A 23,614-nucleotide genomic window follows, 5' to 3' on the forward strand; every position below is an offset into this window, starting at 1 on the left:
TGTGTCGCCCGCTGCCTTGTCGTGAGAGGTAGTAGCTACTAAGGCTTCAGGAGCCTCCTGAGTCCCCTCACTTACTTCGCCGGTCGGATCAGCTGAACCAAGGCCCCGTTCGGCGACCTCCTTGTTCTTCACCGCCTCAATCTGAGCGGCCTTCAATTTGAGCTTCTCGGTAGCTTTGGCGCGCCACATAACTTCAGCTGCAGAAGCGAAAAATAAATCAGTTAGAACAAAATAAACGGGAAGATAAGGGAACTTACTCATGCTGCATGGCAGATCGGCTGGGGTAGGAGACAAGCCGAATATGTGCATTACTCCCGGAAGGAGTAGCTTGTCAATATGATAGTGTTGACCGACCAGCCGTTCAGCCGCATGAAGGTAGGCCGCATCGCCTCTAAATTTGCCGAGCTCCGGTTGCGCCGGCATCGCCGTTTGCCACTTGGTACGAAAAGTTGGCAGCTCGGGAAAACGCACATAGAAAAAGTGCTCCTTCCAATGTTTGTTGGAGCTCGGCATATTATCAAAAAAGACGAAACCTATCCTAGACTGGAAAACAAAGGTGCCCCATTCGGCTTGCTTGGGATAAAAAATGTAGTGAAAAATCTTGGGGTCGAGGGGGATGTTGTTCAGTTTAAAAAGGACTATCACTCCGCTCAGCAGCCTAATGGAGTTGGGGACTACCTGCCCGAGCGGAATGCGAAAATAATTGCAGATTTGTAAGAAGAACTTGTGAGGTGGGAAACGCAGCCCGGCCAAAAATTGGTCTCGGAAGAAAAGAACGGTGCCGGGCGACGGTTCATGTGGCCGATCAACCGGTGTGGCTAATACTATTTGGTGGTCGGTCGGCAAATCATAGGTTCGAGTGAGGCGCATGGCGTCCTCCTCGTCGAATCGGCTTTCCATGGTCGAATACCAAAGACCCGGAGCACTGCCGGCCAGCTGTGAGGTATTGGTCATGGTATAAGGCCAGGGATGGACGCGTGATGAAAGGAAGGAGAAATGAAACTAGGAAAGAGTGCGGGATGATAAAAGAAATAGCTAATAGAGAGAAGAAAGGAGAGGCAGCAAGGAAGAGGAAGTCTTACGGGCAAGGGAGATGATCGGAAGAAGCTGTAGGGTCGCTGGAGAGCCGGAACGTAAGGTCGCCGGAGAAGAAAGGAGCAGCGAAACGTCGGGAGGAGATGAGGCCGAAATGCGGCGGAAAGCGGAAGTCGGAGCTTTATAAGGGCGGCCGCTATTAATTTCAGCCGTTCGATCCAGGCCGCCGATATCGAGGTCGTCATCTAGCCGTTCATTTCAAACGGCGGTTGTCCCATCGGAAGTAACGCCACCGCCATACACTGACAAACGCACGGTCGCCACGTGTCAGCAGGATACTGGCCGCATTTAATGAGCTCCCCTTACCGTGCGCAACGCACGTGATGGGTAGTAGGGGAGAGCATCGGACAGGGATTCCAAGAGGACACAAGGCACAGACAAGATACCGCCGAACGGATGAGTATCCCTATGCCTGGCCGAGCGGCCTAAAGCAGTGATCATTGCTCAGTCAGATCAGCGGTCCAGTCAGTCGGACTTCGCCTCCTTCGACTAGACTCGAAGGGAAGGCAAGTGATCCGGAGGTAAGAGCCCGGGACCCCCTAACGAGGGGTCAACGCCACGTGGAGGTCAAAGGACCAGGTGGTCCGTCGGAGAGGGGTGAGCCAGCCGGACTCGTGAGAAAGGGGCAGGCCGATCGGTCTGACAGTAAACATCTGATAGTAAAAGGCGCCCTGACAGGGATCGGGGTTCCGACGCTCAATGAAACAGTAAATAATGACCCAGCGGAAGGCCTAAGAGAAGGCAGGGCGTAATGGGTGCGTCGTCCGGCCGGCGCAGGGAATTAGGGCAGTCCGGACGGCGCTCTTCGTCTAGCCGGCCGGACGGACGTCCTGGCCGACAGTGGGTAAATAGGGACAGGAACATCTGTTGACAGCCGTCAAGTCGTATGGATAGGCCATACCCCTAGACTGACAACGGGGTGTCCTGTTGTCCCATCGAAGACGCGAGGGGACTGTTGCAGTATGCCGTCAGGTAAGCTTTCTGACAAACACATACTGAGGTATGGGCTGCGGACACGTACGCGCCTCGGTAGGTGTGTAGAAGCTCTTTCACCGCTCTATATAAAGAGCCGCAGACTTCGCCGGAGGTACGCGTGAAACATCTCTAGAGTCACTCTTTTCCACTGTTTGCTTGCCTGACTTGAGCGTCGGAGGGTCGCCGCCGGGAACCCTTCCCGGCCGACTTCTGTGCAGGTTCACCGGAGATTCGTGCGACCAGACGGAGGCCTACGCCATCGACTAGGAACGCGCCACGTGCCCAGCGTCCTTTGGTTCGGCGATTCGGACAGGATCAAATATATATATATAAGTATTAATGAAAAAATTTAAAAAAAATAGTTAAAAAAATAAAACTAAATAAAAATTAAAAAAATTAAATATATATATATATATGTATATATTAATGAAAAAATAATAAATAAAATTAATTTAAAAAATAAAATTAAATAAAAATTTAATAAAATTAAAATATATATAAGTATTAATGGAAAATTAATAAACAGAATTAATTTTAAAATAAAAATAAATAAAAAAATTATAAAAAAGGAGGGATAGAAAGGTCATTTGAGTGGGAGAGAGGGGAGGGGGGAAAGAAATTTGCTAAACTATCTTCTAGTGATCTGTCAAATCAAATAAATTGATGGAATAAAAAAATTAAAAGAAAAATAGCACTTTGTATCATAATTGTGCCAAAACTGATCGACATAGTGATAAGGGGGTAAGATTAAAAAAAAAAATATTTAAAATCTTTTTTTTTTTTTAGATTATTTTCATCTTTTACATCATTTAAGTTGATATTAAGGCATTATCTTTAGAGTTAATATTATTCAGGTAAACCTAGAGACGAATTCTCTGCTTTGACAATTTCTGATATCTTCCCCAAGAATTTCCTACTAAAACTAGCCTACAAATAGTTATTCTGGTCTATTACCGATAAGATCAAACACTAAATTACAAAATGACGACAAGTTATCAAGACTCTGAACACCAAACAATTTGATGGGTTGATAATTTACCAAAAACTTTGTATGAAGATTGTATAAAAGATGAACACATTTTCAATTCGATAAGTGGTTTGGTGAATTAACTTGACGGGCTAAAACAAATACCTGATTTTGGATACGGAGACCAAACTCAAAGATTCTTGGTTAGCCCAGGCCAATCTAAGTATTCACACCGATTTCCTTTGCTCGGTCTACTGGCTGGATCAACTTTCAGAAACACAGTATCAAGTTTACCAAAGTGAGAAAAGAGGGAAAAAAATGCTTTGTAGTTTGTAGTATAACAAACTTCAGATGAACCATTTAATACAAATTCAAGATCGAATAGTATGATGCTTGCACAATAGTGTGTTATCAAGTTGATCGAGTTGTACTGCAGTTTATTTTGAAGCAATGAAAAAATGGATACAAAATCTAAGAACTGGAAAGAAAAAGGGGAAAGAGCAAAAAATTAAACAAGAACTATAACGATTATCTCCAAACTGTAAAACAAATGGTCATAATTCAGGAGGGAAGTTGTTGACTTGTCCTTGTTCTAGCTTATCTTGGTTGTTTACTTTGTAAGTCATCCTCATACGCATGGCCAAAGGTTTCTGGAGTGACAAGAGATGGAGAACGGTCAATTAGCTTCTAAAAGTAAAGCCATGGAAGTAAAACTGAATACAAAATATAAATTTAATAGTTTATAATTATAGTGGGCAGCTGATAATGTACAAAGAAGATGAAAATCAAATGAAATAGCCTCAATGTCCATCAATAGATAAAGGTCTTTGCTGGTTAAATCAGTAGCATCTCTTAATTTGATTCTTGGTCACAGGTTTATTGTTTTTATTTTGCAGCTTGAGGAAATATAAATCTTAATAAAAGCCTCATGAAAAAAGAATCATACCTTGATTTAACTTTAAAAGAAAAAAAATTCTAAAATGAAATTGAGATAGAATTCTAAAATATAAACAAATCTTTCCTTATAACATTTGCAAAATTCTTGTTATGAACCATTCAAGTAACTGATTATCAAATATTCTACTGTACTAAAATATAGTTTTACAACCAAGAAAATGGTTTAAAATATCTATACATTTCTTGATGAATGCAAACTTGAACATGATGCCATGATTTTAAATCAAAGTAATCAAAAGGCTAAAAGAATAATTCCTGACAGATGTCTATTTGATGAAACATGGGTGAATGAATGAATGAAGAACACTGGCACATTACTTGTTTGTTGTTGGTTTTGCAGCTCAGTCATAGAAGAGTAAAAATAGAGGAAGTCATGGCGAAGGCATGTAAAGTAGTTGAATTGCGTTACCTGTCCGTGTTGGGAATTAGTTAGAGTTAGAGTTTGAGTGATTGCCCCATCACTGTTGGCTGGAAGAATATTGCTGCTGGCAGGTTCTAACTGTAGCTGAATAAACTGGATAATGAAGAAATCATGTATTATTATATTCCTTCTCTAGTGAATTAATAGTATTCCACAACTAGATGACAAATGAACAAAAAAGGCATTGCATTCAACCATATTATGTGGATCGATTAAAAACTTAAATCTACTGAAGAAATAGCTTTCAACACATTCATGGTTTCTTCTGCTTCACTACTGCCAACATCCATGCCCTTTGTTATTATAAGTTTATAAATTTTTCTCGAGATGGATTGCTCTTCCCTGGAGAATCTGTCGTATGATATATCAACATTAACAGGCAAGAATTTAAATTTCTTTTCCAAATCCATTGGTAGCAATATATCTTGTTGATTCAGGCTTTAAGGTTGCATGTAGACAGCAAGGGAAAGAACTCAGCTCCAAAATATTCGTTACACACCTTAGGGACAGCTGCTAGAAAAATGAAATCCATATATTCGTCTGTAGATAAGTTTGTACACGTAACTTGGATTTGTGTAATTTGTGGTTTGTCAGGTCTCTTTGTAAAGGCGAAAGCAACCTTCAAGGTGCCACTCTGGAAAGCGATAATTGATGGATAAACTGGATGTTCATCATCTGTCCAAGAATTAACATAAGATTAATAAGCTCCCTTTTTATCACAGCAAAATTCAAACTCAATTACCAGTTGATCTATCCTTTGTAGTCCCATCCAACAAATCCATTACTTCAAAAGTGGATGGATTGGTTAGTGGTTCAGATCCTGTTAAGTATGGAAGAATACAACATCAGGTTTCAGATAACAAGATACATAAACATGATTATGAAATGCCTCTTTTTTTTTGAACTAGTACCTTGTTTGGAGGAGACATCCAATACTGGCACATCATTTTGATCATTAGTTCCTCCAATTGAAAGAAGATCCAGCAGAATATCTGTACCGACTGATGGTGCGATGGTACCTTCATGTACAGTAAAACCACACTACTATATTGTGCCACAAGAAGCCATAACAGAATAAAGTATTAACTATGGCTAATGAAGTTTTGTTTTTTTCCGCAGAGTCTAGAAAAGAGAAGCAAATGTATGGACAACAATTTAAGTTTATGGTTCACATATATTATTGCTCCTGCCGAAAAGGATTATACTAGTAAAGCTGAAACAAAGTACATGTTCTACTCATGTCAAAGTAGTATTGCTGTCTTGGTCCTATAGTTTATCTAGATGTGTCATAGATGTTAGATGATAAAGCTACACACTTCCACATCATTTGCCACACATAAACCTTCTCAACTAAAACAAAGTGCTGCACAAAAGTGCTGCGTTAGAAGACCTAGAAGAATAGGCTCGAAGAAGCAAAGAGGGAATTCCTGTTGTAAGACTATAACTGCTCGTCTTTTCTTTTCATTCAATGCATCTTTATAGACAACTGCAGCAGCTACATCCAGTTTATGGTTTTTAAATTGAACATAACTTCCCCACAAATCACTACATAATACACAATAGCATTACAACACACAAAATTGCCATATGCTGCCCTCATTTGGTCTTAAACCTAAAAAATATGTGTGAGTTAGTGATGGATGAATATCCACTACCGAAGCCCAAGGTTAGGCGACTCTATTTATATATGTGAGAATAATGATATTTGCATCTACTAAGATCCCCAACACCAGTTTAAGTTGGCTCAAAGATATCATAGAATATCAACTTATTACAAATGGATTCAACTCTAGGACCTCTAGACTTAATAAATCTACCGATTCCCCTTAGGTTCCACATCTCACTTCGATAAAATGACGATATATCATGACTTGACTATCAATGCTGAACAATGGTGATGGGTTTTAATCAATAAGGAGATAAGCTGTTGTACTGTCAATTCAATCGAGGTTGAGCTCTGCAAACATAACTCCCTTGAGTTGCGTCCATCACTATGGCAAGGTCCCAGTCATAAAGGTGATGCAACTTTTCCATTGATGTAGTGGCAACTTTTAGAGGAAAAGAAAAAAAAAACATGGGATGAAGAAAAGTTCTTTGGTGTAATGGTAGTGTCTGAAAAACAAAGGCGTGAAAAAAGAAACACGCATGAAAGAGAATGTCTTAAGTATCTCAACTCTGATAACATGTGAATTAGTGGGGGAAGAATCTCTTCGAACCTGAAACTTAGGTAACTTCGTTTATGTATCTGTATCACAATAAGGGTATTTGCATATAGATCCATGTATCTTCACACAATACATAATAACATTGCAATGCATAGCATGTCATATCTCTAAAGTTGTTCAATGTGATTATTAACTACAATTTTATGCCAATAATTAGATTAGGAATTTAGAAATGTTAGACTGGTTTGTAATCCTTGCAACATATGAGAAGAACACTAAGAATGATGTGCATCTCCTCTGAAGTAGAGACACAGATACAAGCAGATTAGCCAGATTATTTAATGCTAACACCAAGGTTCAAAATCTAGATTTGTGTCAAGTTTCAAACTTTGATTGGATACCATGCAAGCATTGACATACACATAAATTGGAGGCGAAGGAGAAAGGAGATTTTTTTTTTAAAAAAAAACAACTCTATAGCATTTGAATTTGTGCCCATCTAGATAGTATAATTTTGACATTGTGTTGTACGAACACAAGCTACAAAAAAAATAATAAATAACAAAGAATTTTGATAATTTGTGGGAACAATATGTTTTAACCATAACACCATGAGAATTCAAACCACGGCTACTAGTGAAAAGTCAAATAGCCGAAATATCTCATGAATGTATGCAATGGTATCCAATTCATACCGAGAAATAATCTTAGGGCAAGGACCATATTATTAGCAAAGTCGGTAGAGTTAGGCACAGCCAGAATTTTAAAATCTGTGTAGCAGAGATATATATTGTAAAGAATGGTCAAAAACATCAGAATACCAGAAACAAAGTAGGTTGAAAACATGGATTTGTTATCTTCAAAAACAAATAATTCAATACTAGAAAGTAAAAAAGTCAAGACCTGAGGTCAAAGGGTTTCCCAAGCCAATGCCTAACAAATCCTGCACAATATCATTGGTGGATGAAGTAGGAACTGGGTTATCATCTGGTATTAAATCAAGTAAATCCAGTAAGGGATTTGTTGGTGCATGGGCAACACCATTTGGAAGGCTTGGTGACGCTACAGGAGTTGGTCGGGTAAGTTTAACTGCAGAAATATTCACTTGTGAAGAACTAGTTCTTTTTCCAATGTAAGAAGACTCATCCAAAGCAGGCATCCGTTCAAGCAAAGAAGATCTGCATATTAATCAAAATAATCAGAAATTAAAAGTCCGAGAACAAGCTAATTGGATCACATTGAATTATTGAGCCCAAAGACTTAAGTATCCACTTGATATTCTGATGCCTCTGGATTATACAGTTGAATTCAATTGCTCTTTGCTGTAATTCAAGCACAACACTTCCCTTGTGATGAATAATTATCTCTCTTATCCTCCTGTAAATAAACAATTGAAATGTTACGAATAAATGCAACCATCAATATGTTTCTATAATAGAAAAAAAAAACCAAGAAAACTATTTTGCATGATGAGAACAAGCTACATCATCCATTAAAAATTTGCTGAAAGAATATGCAACGAAAGCATTGAAATTTAGAGAATGCAGCTTTAAAAAATTGTCTAATATAGAATAACAGTAGAATGACATGTAATTTAAAAATGACTAGGAGTGATGCACATAAAACTTGCTTTGCAAGAAGGCTAACTAGGCTCACTCGAACTTCATCCAGTGTTCAACAAACATTGAAAATAATATACAATTACAACCAAGAATTAGCAAATAAAATGGATAGTAGAAAAGAACTGACGTTTTAACAAAGATAAATTTCCTCAACATGCTAGGCAAAGAATGCTAGTTTAAGTGAGGATGCTATGCTTCATAACTAGTTTGTTTGAATAACCCAACATCAATTACTTTTAAATTTAATTGTCAAAAAGATTAACAATCTATTGGCAGAGTACTTCAACATTAGAAAATTGATTTAATGGCCTTTGACTGTATAAAATGTAGTCATGACCATTTCTAGAAAAATCAATTAGCATCAATGAAAATCAAAGAATATATTGTCTTGACAAAATTGAAACTTCAAAATTTATAATTTTCAGACTAAATCTGATTCTAAAGAAAGTGTAAATAAAAGTCATTTCTTGTAATATCCATACATTTTCATATTTTGGTATTTTATTTTCATATAGATTCATATGAATCCATTCTTTTTGAGAGAACTTAATAGGAGCACAAAAATAAAACTGTATCAGTATATGCAAATGTGAGCCTTGGTAATAAAAGGAAATTGCATAAAGATCATTGGAGGTGTAAAGTACTCCTTAGTCAAAAACCATGACAATGAGTGTTAGGACCAAAAGAATGGGGCTTTGTAAGTCCATGATCCTATCCATGTGTTTTCAATGTGGGACTTTGTTTGCAACCATTGCAACCCAACAATGAGAACAACTGGCATGCATTTGTAGTGCACAGCATGAGGTTTGTTACACCTAATATACACATATATAGGTATATGGAAATGTGATAGCATACTGATAGGTCAAATCTTGGTGGTAAATGAAAAGTACAAAGAGGATCTTCCCAAGTCAAAAATCATGAACTCAGAATAAGGTTTGTTAAACCTAACACAAAAATCATGGTACGAGCAACCAAAATGAAAGCCAAAATGGCGATAACTGGTAATAAGAGAAAAAGAGGATTGAATCAATTTGATGTAGGAACTTGCTCTGAGGTTGATGTAAAACGAGATGACAGCTTCAAAAGAGCAACCAAACACATTGACTGAATGGTAATATCTGATAAGTGGTGTTTTAAAGAAGCCTCTATAACATCAACAGCATGAGAATCTGTTACCTGCAAACAAGACATTATAAAGTGAAATAATACAACTGGAAAAGTAGTTTCTTCTCTTTTTTAAAATAGTAAACATAGGGGGGAAAATAGTATTGATTAGGATCGGAACTATTTTAATTGATTATGAAAAAAAAACCTAAGACGAAAGACAATGTTTGAGGAATTAACAGAATGTAATAATGGATCAAGAGTTTTGACAGCTTCTTTAAGTTTTCAATTGCAAGAACAAGAAGTCCATTGTTTGGTGCAGCTGATCCTCCTAGATGGTATATATCTGCCATCCTCCTCATCAAAAAGGAAACAGAGTTAATAAATCTCAAAATTCAAGTAAATATAAATCTCATAATAGATGTCTGTCAGAGAAGTAATTCTAGAAAGGACTAATGACCTACAGAATAAGTTCTGCCAACAAATCAGATCTGAGGAATCAAATACTCTTATCTAGTTATCAGTGTTATTGGATTATCTTTGCTATTTTGGGAAAGAAAATGGCAAACCCAAAATATTACATTAGCATCAGGATTTGAAGCTTGAACTGTACAAAAGTTCAAAAAAAATAGTATGCGCATGCAAGATTGTCTCTGACTCAATTTAATTGTTGAAACAATTATAACAACCCAACCAGATGATCATTAATTTTATTGGGCCTGATAACTTGGTCCAAAACTCTTCAGCCCAAGTTAATAATAGATCACCCATATAAGCCTATAAACCCTTTTGATTAGCTCACAATTCTAGGATGTAATAATCTTGAGATTGCAGTGAAAACCCAATGTCCAACTAAAATCCCAAGAACAATTTCCATCAATGGCATGTAAAGCCCAATGGCCTTCACCATTACACTGCAGTTTTTTCCAAACACACAATGCCTATGATGTGATGCTAATTGTAACAACTTGCCGAGATGAGATTCATTAAATTTGTCGAGTCAAATTGGTCAGCTTATTAACCCCCGGATTAGCCTACAATTTTACATGTGGAATTAAATTACAGCATCATAATCATAATATTAGAGATAATGTTGATCAAGAGACCATTAACTAGATGTGATAAGAAAATAAACTGTATTTTCTAGTGGAATATAGAGAGGTATGAACTTACATTCATTGTATTCTCCACTTCAGACACCTTTATGTTATTAACCAACAACTCACCATATTCACCAATGCACCATACTGCTACTTGCACTAAACCTCCCTATGCAATAAATCACAACGTAAGGAAAACAAAATTCGCTGAAGTCAATATCATGTTAAAAAATAGTTTCACTCACCTGATCAGGATGATTTTGGAGTGCCTTGTATAGTGATCTGACACAATAGCCTTGTATATCAAGGGCATTACTTATTGTAATTATGAGACTATGCAATACATCATCTTTAACATAATTCCCAGCCTACAAAAATCATAAATAAATCACAACTATATTTTGGTGAAAAGTCCTCAATACTGAACTATCTAGTAGTGATTATGAACTGAAACAAGTGATGCAAATCTGACATATATTAAACATGAAGTGAATGCTTGCAATGACAAAAATGGCTTTTTTAGTGGGAAAAATTATTCAGCAATACCTGATACCCAACAAGTCTGCATCAAGAATTTGTGTTATCCACGAGGGAAAATTCACCAGCATACTCTAGGTTCTTCAAAATTTTGAAGAGAAATATTCTTTTACCAATGTTCAAGACAACAGTTAAAACCATGATAGTCTACATGTATGAGACTGACCATAATCTCAGTTGTACTAATCAATTATATTTTGAAACCCATTGTGCTTTAAAAGCCTAGGTTTTTCAAGTTAAGAAGTAAGCCAGCCAAATAATTATATTTGCATGTCTACATGTCTCATATTCTCTATTTTCCAAAATGATCACAAAAGCTAAGCGTTATAAAATCAATGTACACATGTATACAGTTTAACAATTAATTTAGACTGTAAAAAGAAATGGATGCACTTCTCAGATCAGTATCACTTACAATACATAAAACCTTGAACATCTGGTCAATATACCATTTCTTCTCCTGTGAGAACCTACAAAACATATGGAGTTCAAAAAAGCATTGTTTTGAAGGATAACTCAAATGCTGGCAGAAAAACTACAGCCAATCAGATGCCTCTCACGCTAATAACTGTACTCCAGTACAAGGGCCTGTATGGTGATTCTCATATTCTAAGGTGCAGCAAGGCAAGTGATTGATCAATTGAGAGTTTTCTAGTAGCTACATAGCTCTAAATGTGTGTTAAGTCTTTGTCTTAGTGATCAATATAGAGTTCTTAGCTTCCTTTATTTTAATTTAATTTTTTGAATAGTTTCCTTTAGACAAAAGGTGTCCATTTGATTGCCTTTTATGTTGCATGTCAGAGCTTCATGAATGCTCCCCATAACAATTGTTGCCATATAATCACCCTCCAATGAAATTCCGCCACATTGTTGAAAATACTAATAAAGCTTACTATCGTTTCAGTACTGATGGTATCTCTAAAAGGTTCTTTTCAGTTTTGTATCTCTCAAAAAGAGGCAATGAGAAATTTTATCTGATTAATGTGAAAAGTTTATATAGCTAGTACACAAGCCCTTTAAATAACTTTTGCATTCATCAGAGTTTTCATTATTCTACTTTTTTCAACATATTAAAAAAAACATTGTCCATAGTCTATATCTAGAGCATCTTGACATAGTCATCCATCATTTACCCTACATCAGGCATCTTTGCTTCCAATACAAATGTGGAAATAAGGGCAATCAAAATTTAGAAGGAACACGCATATAAATTCAGGGAAAACCCTAAAAAAGCTCTTATTTTTCATTTTTGTGCAGCCGAAGCATGTTTATCAAAAAATCCCAAATAAAGTCTCTTTTATTTGAAGTCACAAAAATAGCCAAGAATATGCATTGAATTATTCCACCATCGGCTGACCACTAAAGCACTCTGACAACCAACTAAAATCATGTCTTGTTAAGGGGCTCTTAGCTGGGTATTTTACAAATTAGAGGCCTTTTTAGAGCACATATATTTATATGTTATTAGTGGGATTCAAACTCACAATCTTTGTGGCAAAATTTACAAAAACGACCAGGGCAACTCTGTCAAACTAATTAAAATGGAACTAAAATACATATAGCAATGTTATAACATAAAAAAAGGGCAGCCCGGTACACGAAGCTCCCGCTATGCGGGATCCCGGGAAAGGATCCATTGTACGCATCCTTACCTTACTTTTTGCAAGAGGTTGTTTCCAGGATTCGAACACATGACCTTTTGGTCACAAAGCAACAACTTTACCGTTGTGCTAAGCAGTGTTATAACATAAAAATATAATTTTATACAAAGTCATATTTCACTCAAAATATCAAAATGTGATTCTAAGCCATGCATATTTTTTATGGATTGCATTTTTTCATGTAGGCATAATTTCACCTCATTATATATTTCTAATGTTTTTACATTTTTAAACTCTGAAAGTTTTGTGTCACAAAGCTTTATAATGTATTCCCTTTTGTATAGACATTACTGCACTTTAATAAAGATAGTTCTATTCTTTTTGCACTCTAAAACTGCAAAATGGAAGCATAGTTTTGTGCTATAGATGTATCCAATGGCTTTAATTTTAATATTAAGTATCACTGCACATCTTATGACATTCTTAGCATTTGCATGTATTTTTTACATTGGGATAATATGGAAGCATATTTTGAGCTTTTTTATCCAACATATTATAGTATTTATAAGGGTATTATTTTGTCTTTTTGGAAATATATGGTTTTGCATTATCCCAATGTCAAAAATTTCATGCAAATGTTAAGAATGTCATTAGGGATGTGTGATGATGCTCATATAAGAAACAAAAATTAATAGATTATTTTTATTAGAGAGACATATTATGACCAAAAATTGGTTTATAATTTCAGTGAGATATCATGGTTAAGGTGTAATTATACCAGCATAAAAAGTGAAAGTTGTTAAAAACCTTTATGCCATAAAATCATATTACAAAAATATATATTGACTTTTATGTTCTCATATAGCTATTATTACACATCACTAATGGCATTTCGAACACTTGCATATAATTTATACATTACATGATCGAAGATGTGTAGTGATGCTTACATATAAAAATGAATCTCTTTAGCATACAATTGTGTTTTAACCAAAACATGGTTCCGCATTGTCAAAGCGCAAAAAACATATTAAAAATATTTAAAATGTCTTTATTGAGGTGTGATGCCTAAAAAAAACATTAAAATACCTTTTTATGACAGAATCATCTTTTAGGATGCCTCTTTATTGAGGTGTGATGCCTAAAATATGGTTCTGCACTTTTAGAGCATAAAAAATATTTTAAAAAAATTTAAAACATTTTTACCAAATGAAACGGGCCTGCACAAAAAGTAAAAGCAATTAAAAATATTTATTCCATAAATCAATATTTTGAGTAAAGCATAGTTCTATATATAATTATATTCTTATGTTATAAGATTAGATTAAAAAAGTTTACTTCCATTGTGATAAATGTCATTAAAAAATTCCTAGTGGTAGTTGTAATTTTTTTGCCATGGTAGAGGTGTGGGTTCAAATCTCACAAATAACATACAAACATATAGGCCCTAAAAGGGCCCCCTAGTTCTCTAAAATTCCCTGTTAAGGCTCCCTTTTTTTTAAGGCTTGATTGGTCGGCCAACCATTGACAGTGATCAGCGGTCAACAGACAACTGAAGGAATATTCATATAAATTTTCTAAACATATTTTGTAACTTCAAATAAAAGGAACCTTATTCGGGACATTTTGATAAAGGAACTTTGGCAGGGGCAAAAATAAAATCTAGAGGCTTTCTATGGATTTTGCCCTTAGATTAATTCATGATTTAATATCATTAATGACATAAAGGAAAATAAATATGCAATTGCATTAAGTTGGAAGGCCTAATCATTAGAGCTAATCTCCATAGATTTTTTTTTTTTTAATGAAGGATGACATTTTCACTTACTTCTTAACAATTGAACAAATTTTGGCAGTTAGATCACCCTTAAAATCTTGATCACTCACTTCTAGATAACCAATAAGTTCCCTTGTCAAAGGTTTCACATTTGTCTCATTGACTAGAAGAAAAACAAGCTCCAGAGTCCTCTTTCGAATGGAGATATCAGAATCCTGAAAAAGATGATACATGAAATATGATGATTCCCAACAGACACATAATAACTACAACAGAAGCTCTAGTTTATCCATGCTATAAGTGAATTTTTATGGTGTCTCTTCAGAATAGCAAACAAAAAGAAAATATGTTTTCTAGTTTTATAGGAATGCCACCTATTCATAAGGCACTCCCTACCTTCATGCATTCAAGGATTGTTGTTTTGTGCCTCTGCACTGCTTGTGAGTCTACACTGACTGCCTTCATGAGCATGTTGAGTGCAACATATCTAAGAGAAAAGGGGGAAGAAATTTAGAAGCATTGCTATCAATAGAAATTGAACCTTTTAAGTCAGAGAATTAGTAAGTTGAAATTAACTTCAATTTTCCTCAAATACAAGCAAGCACACTTGAATGGCCGTAATCAAATACATAGTGATCAGAACAGTAAAGAAGACTTGCACTGAATAGTCAATATTCAAAATTTGAAATTAGAATTAAAGGTCCTCAAAAAAAGAAAGTGCATAACTAAATCAGTGAGAATATGAAATGCAAAATGAAGAGTAAAAAGTTTGTGTTCCCTGTTTAAAACTGAAGAACGTATATGCTAGTCTTTTTCACATTTAATGCCGTTTTAAATTACAACAAAATGAGTACATATCCATTGAATTCCCCCAATGATCAAACTGTTGATAACATCAAGATGTACAACACAAACTGGCAAAGGTATAGTGATAATTTTGCAATCTATTTGAAATAATAAGTTCAGCCTCGCCTTGATAGTTATTTATGCATTATTAGGCATAGCTGCATAAGGAATATATATGTTGGTGAGTAACACTAGTTAATCAGTACCATACAAGTATACAACTATATCTTCTACTTGGTACCAAAGACATCTCTTATCCCATTAGGGACAGAAAAGAGAAAGAACTTCCTACACAAACTCAGGTAGAGATGGTGTAGAGGGAAAGAAAGAAGTGAACTCGAAAAAATGTTAGAACAAGAAGAACTTACACGAGCTCAAGAAGTTAAAACAATATGAATGTTATTTCCACCAGTGGGGATGGAAAGAAGTAGGAAGAGGGAGAATTTCATGCACAAATTTAAGTAAAGATGGAGTAGAGGGAAAGAAAGGAATAATTCAAAAAATACCACAATAGTAAAGGTAAAGGCACAATATATCTCACAAGAATAACAATGGTAACTTTTTAGAGACAACAACAACAAAGAAAAATGCACTTGAACCATGAAGATAATTAGTAAGGAGACAGTCGTGAAGAAAGCAAGCACATCCATGGACCTATAGTAGAAGAAAATATAGCATTTTATGGAAGATCTTTCATTAGAAGACACTCAAGGATAATCATCAAGAGACATGACAAAATTTCTAAAACCAAAGGTAGAACTAAATCAACTTGGAGCAACTCCATCGGTGCATGGGCATCTCTACCTAGCGACAAGGGCATAAAGAAGATCCAGGGACTTGAGGCTTTCAATCAAGATCAGGACACAAACAATAACCACTCTTCACACTCCCAATCAGAAGAAGATGACTCTTCTCTACCCAAAACTAGTGGCTGCAAGAATTGGAGGTGGCAAGTAACATGCTCGGTGAGACTAGGACAATAGGGATAGAGATGACATTGCACTTATCCAAGGAGGAGGATGCAGTCTGCATGGATAGACTGCATGTACAAAAGGCTTCATCAACTGAGAGATGAACACCTGAGAGATATATGAAGACGTGGATGCCTGTTACGAAGGAACAAGTGGCTGTACTAAAATAGAGGAAATTATTCCTCATACAACCATTAGTAGGTAGCCTCCCTCTACCTATATATAAATAGTATTATAAATATGGAACATTACAAATGGATATTATTCCTCATAGAACCCTTAGTAGGTAGCCTCCCTCTACCAATATAAATATGATTAAGAATATGGAATATTACAAATAGACCTCTATATTACACATTTACAAATGGGCCCAATTAGCCAATATGAGCTTTTAAAAGAGGTGTAAATGAAGCACCTATAGGTAAGTTGTTCAGGTAAATATGTAGATTCAAAAGGATATTTATTATCTCAAATAAAGTCTTCCAGATCAAGCAAATTAATTTGACAAGTTGGGCATAATATCACTTATCCTAAAAAACACTAAGAAGTGCCAGTGCCAATGTGCCAGTGCCAGTGCAGATATTCACAAAATTAATTATAAAATATTGGAAACAAAGATACCTGATATTGTTGTCACGATTTGACAAGAATTTGCCCAGAATATTGATTGCAAGGACACGTAAACCACTAGTAGCTTCTATACCCATTATTGTTTCGACGCATTCATATAAAATAGCATTTCCAGCATTTTTGTGTGATTCAGTTCTTGTTGCAACCTACAACAGTAATGATATAGGACAATCAGATTTGAGTGATTGCATACGTCAGACAAGATATTCAATCAGAAAGATGAATTAGGATTTGTTAAGCACAACTACAACTTGTTATAGCTCGATACGGAAATGATTAAAGAAAATATTTATATGCCAAATGGTGGATGAAGAAAACAAACGTAAAGCTTGAAAATGGTAGAGTTATATCTTAATGCACTTTACTATAGGATATTTATTTAGAAAGGCCAAAGAAATACAAGAAGTATTTACTATATAAGTGCACAAATCAAAGATTGTTAACTTGCATTAACAATAAAATTGGCATGTCTTTGCAGTTGGCAATTTTGAGGATACAACAAAATGCTTTCCATAAAAATATGGATTTTAAAATTCTCAAAGATCATAAATGTAATATGGAATGTATGCATTAGATTAAGGTGTCTTCAAGGAACTGAGCAAGAATAATTCACACTTAAGAAATAATAAGAGTTACTTGAAAATAGACCTGAGCAAGAATGTCGGTCATATATTCACTACATTCAACATCTCCTTGGCCCAACAAGCGCATCAACTTAAGAATTCGGATTTGCAAGAAAGGGTCCATAACCCCAGCAATCTCATACTCAGGTGTATATGAACTGTTGGACAGTTCCTTCAAAATTTGAACCAAACCCTTTATGCAGCTCTATAATCAAAGATGAAATAGTTTTAAAGCAGAACTTGAAGCAAACTAGCTATTTGCTTTAATTTAAAGTGATAAAAAAGCATAACATAAAATAGAATAAGGCTGAAAACTAAGAATAATAGTGCCAATTAAAATTACAAACTACAGGACTAAAAAGAAGGTGCATCTAGTCTAAGGATATTTTCTGAAACATTGAATGGCCGGATCATAGCATCAGATTAGTCTAAAATGAAAATAATTAAATTAAGCTAAGATACAAATACTCTTCTCAATTGGAAGAAAAATGATGTAAATATTTTCAAAGTAAAAACTAAAAATATTACCATAATTTTAAAGTCAATAATAAAAAGTTTCCAACAATCACAGATATCTATTTTGAAACTCCAATTTGGTTCAACATGGAGACTTGTGGACTAAGGAAGAAGCTTTATCTATAAGCTTAGATGAAGGAAGTACTTGGGTCTGACAAAGTTAATTTGTCAATCTATACCAATTGTTACACATTATATTCGAGCACAACTAATCCTAGACATAATGAGATATCTGAAATGGATTGATTGTGATGGTGGAGAACAATTGGACCTTACATGTAGGAGGAATCCATTATATGGTTCGAACTGAGAAACCCAATCAAGCTAAGTAAAAACTATGGTTTGATTTGATTTTGTATTACCAAACCGAATTTATTTTTGAAATATTAGAAAATATTTGACATTGAAATTCTTTTTTATAACAAATTTTGAAATTTATGTCTAATTCATAGTGAACATTTGATTAAAATTTTTCAGTTTAATATAAAAATTTAAAGACTATTATGCTTAATGCAAATTTGGTTCAAGTCAAACCAAATTGACCATTTTGATTTGGTCAATTTGATTTATATGCTCGCTTGATTTGATTTGGCTTGTCAATATAAAATTTTGTTAAATTTAATTCAATTTGGCTGGGTCCAATTGAGTTTGAACTAAATAGACAACCATATCACATGGTTCTTGATAAAGGAGATTTTGGACTGAATTAGAACTTAGAATGTGCATCTTGACAAGATTGCCAAACCTTAAGATATTGTGAAATTTCAATTTAGTACTTATTATAATTGTGGGTTTATGATCCTAGATAGGGTAATTACTATTACCTTAGTTTTAAGAATTCTTTAGCGGTGATGGATCAAACAAAGTTAATGGATTAGTTCTCTCATTTGGGTATGTTATTATTCTATTGGTGATTTGATTAGTTTTTTTGGACAATCATTAGTTTCTTAGGTGAAGCTGTGATTCTATTGTGAATCTGCTAGGCATCACCTGAGTGAATTGTTCACGATAATGTTTAATCTGCCCATGCTTGGTATTTCAAAACTAAATTAATACAACAGCCTGTATAACCATTTATGGCTTTGCTATTAGCCCCCACGGGCTAGCACAGTTGATTCATGCAAGGGTGTTGCTGCCAATAGGCCGATTCCCAGCAGATGCGGAATGTTCCGCTGGTTGCCTCAACCCCTCCTTGCATGCGCTGCTATTGCTGGGTGAAGCTCCCCGTGATTTACCTCCCTCCAAATAATAAAGGGCTACTCTAGAGGGGTCACCAAGGTGACAGTTTCACTTTCTGCTGCCAATTAATGACTTTGCTATTTTATTATCTTGTAGTGTTCAAGTGCAAATCTAGTGGGTATTGCCATAGTGAAATGGTCATGAATCTCAATATGAGTTCAAAATGTTCAACCTACACTTTTGCTATTTCTGAAAAAAAAAATATGAGAACATAATATCTCAGGTAAAGTTAGAGTAGTTATTTCAATTTATGTTAGTAGCCTAAGTTAACCTTGATGACTCAACTAAGTAGGTTCACAGCTCCAACTCCACCTTCATTACCATGAGCCTCTATTTTAGATCACTAATGATGAAGACTTAGGAAATTCTCCAATGTAGATCAATGATGGATCTTCTCCCCCAAGTGACATGTGAAAGGCAGTCTTTAGTAGTACCAAGGTCACAATTATTTAGATATTGTGACTCAAGTATCCTAATTGATTCAATTTATAAAATTATGGAAAGTATGGTATATGTCCACCTAATAAGGTTAATAAATTAGATCTTAGACAATAAAATTATTTCAACAACATCTTTTGAAATCTGAACAAGTAAAGGATATATTTTTTTCAATATTAGCGTATATTTACCTATTTCCCACACATATTTTGCATTTATATCTTCCTTGATTTATTATTATACTTTAATACTTTATTATGAAGAGCTTAAATAAATAGAACAGTTAGATGCTTATGCAACAGCATACAGTCCTTTTCAAATACTTATTGCAAACACTGACATATTCTAATACTAGTTTGAGTTTCTAGCAATAACAAGTGGTACCTTCCTCAAATGCTCAAGGGGAATATCACTGACTTTACATAAAGTGATACAAAGCTGAACAGCTGATATCAAGACTCCATGATGTTTTTCTTTCAACAGAGAAGCAGCAGGAATCATTAAGTTTTCTGCCAAATCTGGAACTTTTCTTATTATCCTGATAGAGCACAAGGCAGCCTATCAAACAAGAAAACAGCTCAACGTGACTACAAAATAAGGGAAGTTCAATAGAAATCCTAAAAGAGAACTGTTCAAAATTTTCATAAAATTATAAGGTATTAAATTTTGAGATAATACTCATACTTCCAACCTATGAAACAATGTCATCGACATACTGATAAGCAGATGAAAACTTTGTTAACAGAACCCAGTCAATCTTATACTTTATTATAAAAAGAAGATAAAGAAGAATCAACAAATATAAATCAAATGAGAATAAAAAAGAATAATATACAGAGCATATAGTCATTGTGCTAGCTCTCAACAAAGAAGGTTATGAAAACAAATAAACTCCAAGATGAAATTTTAGGCAACTTGTCCTCTATGAGTTTTTTCTAGGTTTTAAAATTCAAATCTTGTAGTTACAACGAAAAGGCAAGAGTTTAATTCAAACAAGTCTGGAATGCAACTGAATGGGAAAAAAAACTCAAAACGGACGGTGCACCTTTTTTTTTATATCTAGGTCTCTACTTAAAAAGAGCCTTTGCACTTCTGGTTCAAGATCCCTTGCCATTTCTGCAGAACATATGTTCCCTAAAGCACAAAGAGCAAGACCCACAATATAATGATTCAAGTGATTGAGATCTCTGAATGTGTCGAGTCAAAAGAACAAATATTTTGAAAGTGACTTGAAAAATCCAGATAGAGATAATAGAGCTTGCTCAACAACTAAAGAATTCAGTGTGTTATACACTGAAGATGATGGATACTGTTTCAAGGAATTTGTAACTAGCATAAGTACTTCCTGTCTTTCATCCAGAAGCAGCATAAGGCCCAAATAGCCAATCCGTTTCTCAGGAAAGCCAACAGCAGCAATCAGTTTGAGACACTCCATTTGACCGAAATGAGTAGGATAGCCAAGCATGTGAATAAACATAAGTTTAGCAAGATTACGGTGCCTAAAAAATTGGTCATTTTCATTGATTGAAGAACGTATAGCAGCACATTCCTTTCTGACAACTGCACGCTCTTCTGCTGCAGTTTTGCAAGCACGTGCAGCTCGAATCAGATCCCTGCAACAAAAGTTTTAAAATGTACAAAATAAAACAATCAAGATCAGTTGAATTTAAATCAGAAAATCAAATTTTTATAAAAATATAAATACAATTTTAACAAAATGGCAAGAAACAATCGGCGTTTAACCATCAACCCATCTTGAGTGACAGATTTAAAAATAAAATATGATCCTTGCAGTAAAGGTAACTTTTTCCTTGACATTGTTTTTACTTGAACTTGATCACTAGGGAAACAAGAATAAACCCTAAACCATATGAATCTTATCCCACCATTAAACTAAGATAATGAAGAAACCTATTGGGAAAACCTCACCTATGCTTTTACTTGAATTTGATCACCAGGGGAAAGGAATAATATTATGTTTATTGAAAGTCATGATTTCCAGCCATTTGGGCTCGACTGCATGAATATATTCTTATCCTGTAACCAAACTGAGAACCTTCAGGGTATTGGATTGAGACCGATTTAAGTTTTAAGCATGGCATTATACCAATGTGCTTATTTGCTTATTCTGTATTTCGTTAGTTTATTACTCAGTGAGATGAGAATTTCCACCATATTGCCTCACATTGAGAAAGTTTCACATTTCTAGGTAAATTAGGGTTGATTTATTAAACGGCTTGAGATGGAGGATCATAGCATTCTACCTACTTAAAGTTCACTTTATAGGATGTCTCAGTGGTATAATAGAAGATATCAAAGTATCCTCAATGCCAACACAGGTATGTCCAAAAAGATTAAGATTCTACCCATTAGTGCTAATCAAGTTATTCAAAACTCCAGCTAAAAATTAATGCTTTCCACCTTTGCTGATACCTTGAAGCAATGCAATCAGCCAACTGAAGAAAACAAAAGAGAGCATAATATACTCTAAAGTAAGTCTTCCAATTGTGAGACCGAGATTTTAAGCATTATATACCTTCCATATCGTTAGGTCTCTATTTTTGTGGAGCCCATCTTATGAGGAACATATGCTTGAACCAAAGCTAAACTAAAAAGTGCCAGTTAGTGTATGGAAACAGGAAATGCTAAGACCTCAAGTTTATATCAGACCAATGAACAGGAATCCACTTATGAAGTGGAATCGTGCCACAACACCAAGATTGCCTCTACCTCGGCGCCATTCTACAAAGCAAGACGGCAAAATCCATAATCTTTAGAGAAACTATCAGTTGTTTGTATTACGCATTAAGATCAAATTTCTTGAATTCTTGGGCCAACTAGCAGGTACTGAAGGAGATTAGAATCGACCCAAACATAACAAAGAAAAACAAAATAAAACAAAAATGTGGAAATTGAGGATTTAAAGGGTCGATGACTGACCTCAACCGCGATGGCGAGGTAAACGGATTCATTGTAAAATCCACCAAGATTTCCCAACATGGGAAAAAGGAATCGGTGAGGAAAGCAAAAGCACTGAGAGAGTTTGGAAGAGAGAGAGAGAGAGAGAGAGAGAGAGAGACGGTGGGTGGAGGAGGAGGAAGAGTCGGATCTGAGAGAGACCGGAATCGAACACTGCGGAGGTCAATTTACTTTCTTTTTTTTTCCTTATAAATTTCGAGGGAAAATCATAGCATATTTTTCAGATTTTTACCCAAAAAAGCTCATTCTTTATAAATAATCCGTTCAAGTAACTCCATTATAAAAGTAATTGAGAGCAATGATCCAACGTATTTTTTTTTTATCAGAATTAATTATGATCCCTCTTTATGTTCATCTTTTCATCTCGATTATAATTTAATGTTCATCTTTTCATCTCGATTATAATTTAAATCGAGATGGGTGACTAAAGACCGTCCAAAGATAGCTCAACGCTCAGCACTTAGTCATGAGAAGGTGAACACAAAGAGGAATCGTAACTAATTATGATCGAATTTCGATCGCAATCCGGCCACAATTATATTATGCAAATTACTTTCCCCACGACACGAGCACCTCTTCTCCCCTCTCTCTCTCTCCCCCCTTTAAATGATCGTTCTGCTCTCTATCCTTTTTTATTTTTTATTTTTTTATTTTTTTAGTTTTATTTTTTAAATTAATTTTATTTATTATTTTTTTCATTCATACTTATATATTTTTAAATTTTTTTTAGTTTTAATTTTTTTAATCAATTTTATTTATTATTTTTCATTAATACTTATATATATATATTTTTAATTTTATTTTTTAATTAATTTTGTTTATTAATTTTTCATTAATAATTATATTTTTAAAATTTTATTTAATTTTTATTTAGTTTTATTTTTAATTAATTTTATTTATTATTTTTTTAATATTTATTTAGTTTTATTTCTTTAATCAATTTTGTTTATTACTTTTTTATCAAATTTTTTAATTTTTTTATTTTATATAATTTTTAAATTACTCCTTTCATGTAAATTAGCTTTTAATTTTTTAATCAATTTTATTT

General features: G+C 34.7%; 1 protein-coding gene across 3 annotated transcripts; it reads right to left on the reverse strand.

Moving 5' to 3' along the window:
• Positions 1-3,348: 3,348 nt before the first annotated feature.
• LOC122051782 (AP-1 complex subunit gamma-2-like) lies at positions 3,349-22,751 on the reverse strand. 3 transcript variants are annotated; one of them, XM_042613066.1, is made up of 19 exons: positions 22,528-22,751; positions 20,898-21,200; positions 20,633-20,774; positions 19,972-20,145; positions 17,420-17,599; positions 16,763-16,917; positions 14,721-14,811; positions 14,376-14,539; positions 11,362-11,416; positions 10,655-10,777; positions 10,483-10,578; positions 9,254-9,381; positions 7,853-7,957; positions 7,484-7,758; positions 5,327-5,434; positions 5,158-5,235; positions 4,981-5,090; positions 4,404-4,508; positions 3,349-3,687 (listed from the first exon to the last, which is right to left on the reverse strand). In XM_042613066.1, the coding sequence occupies exons 1-19, from the start codon at positions 22,557-22,559 to the stop codon at positions 3,592-3,594; spliced, it is 2,520 nt and encodes an 839-aa protein (XP_042469000.1). In that variant the 5' UTR covers positions 22,560-22,751; the 3' UTR covers positions 3,349-3,591. The 3 variants fall into 3 exon arrangements, with proteins under 3 accessions (XP_042469000.1, XP_042468999.1, XP_042469001.1); XM_042613065.1 differs by having other exon boundaries at positions 4,915-5,090; positions 22,528-22,749; XM_042613067.1 differs by lacking the exon at positions 22,528-22,751 and adding an exon at positions 22,124-22,311 and having other exon boundaries at positions 4,915-5,090.
• Positions 22,752-23,614: the final 863 nt, after the last annotated feature.

This window comes from Zingiber officinale, chromosome 3A (genome assembly GCF_018446385.1).
Source record: "Zingiber officinale cultivar Zhangliang chromosome 3A, Zo_v1.1, whole genome shotgun sequence".
In the NCBI taxonomy this organism is placed as follows: Eukaryota; Viridiplantae; Streptophyta; class Magnoliopsida; order Zingiberales; family Zingiberaceae; genus Zingiber; species Zingiber officinale.

Bases quoted from the DNA above. Each gene is read 5' to 3' on its own strand.
- LOC122051782 (XM_042613065.1), bottom strand. From the start codon at position 22,559: ATGAATCCGTTTACCTCGCCATCGCGGTTGAG. The intron at 9,382-10,482 runs GTAAGTTCATAC...TCTTGTTTGCAG, and splicing joins AAGTGGAGAATACAATGAAT to GTAACAGATTCTCATGCTGT. The intron at 7,759-7,852 runs GTGGATACTTAA...ATTAATATGCAG, and splicing joins CAGAGGCATCAGAATATCAA to ATCTTCTTTGCTTGAACGGA.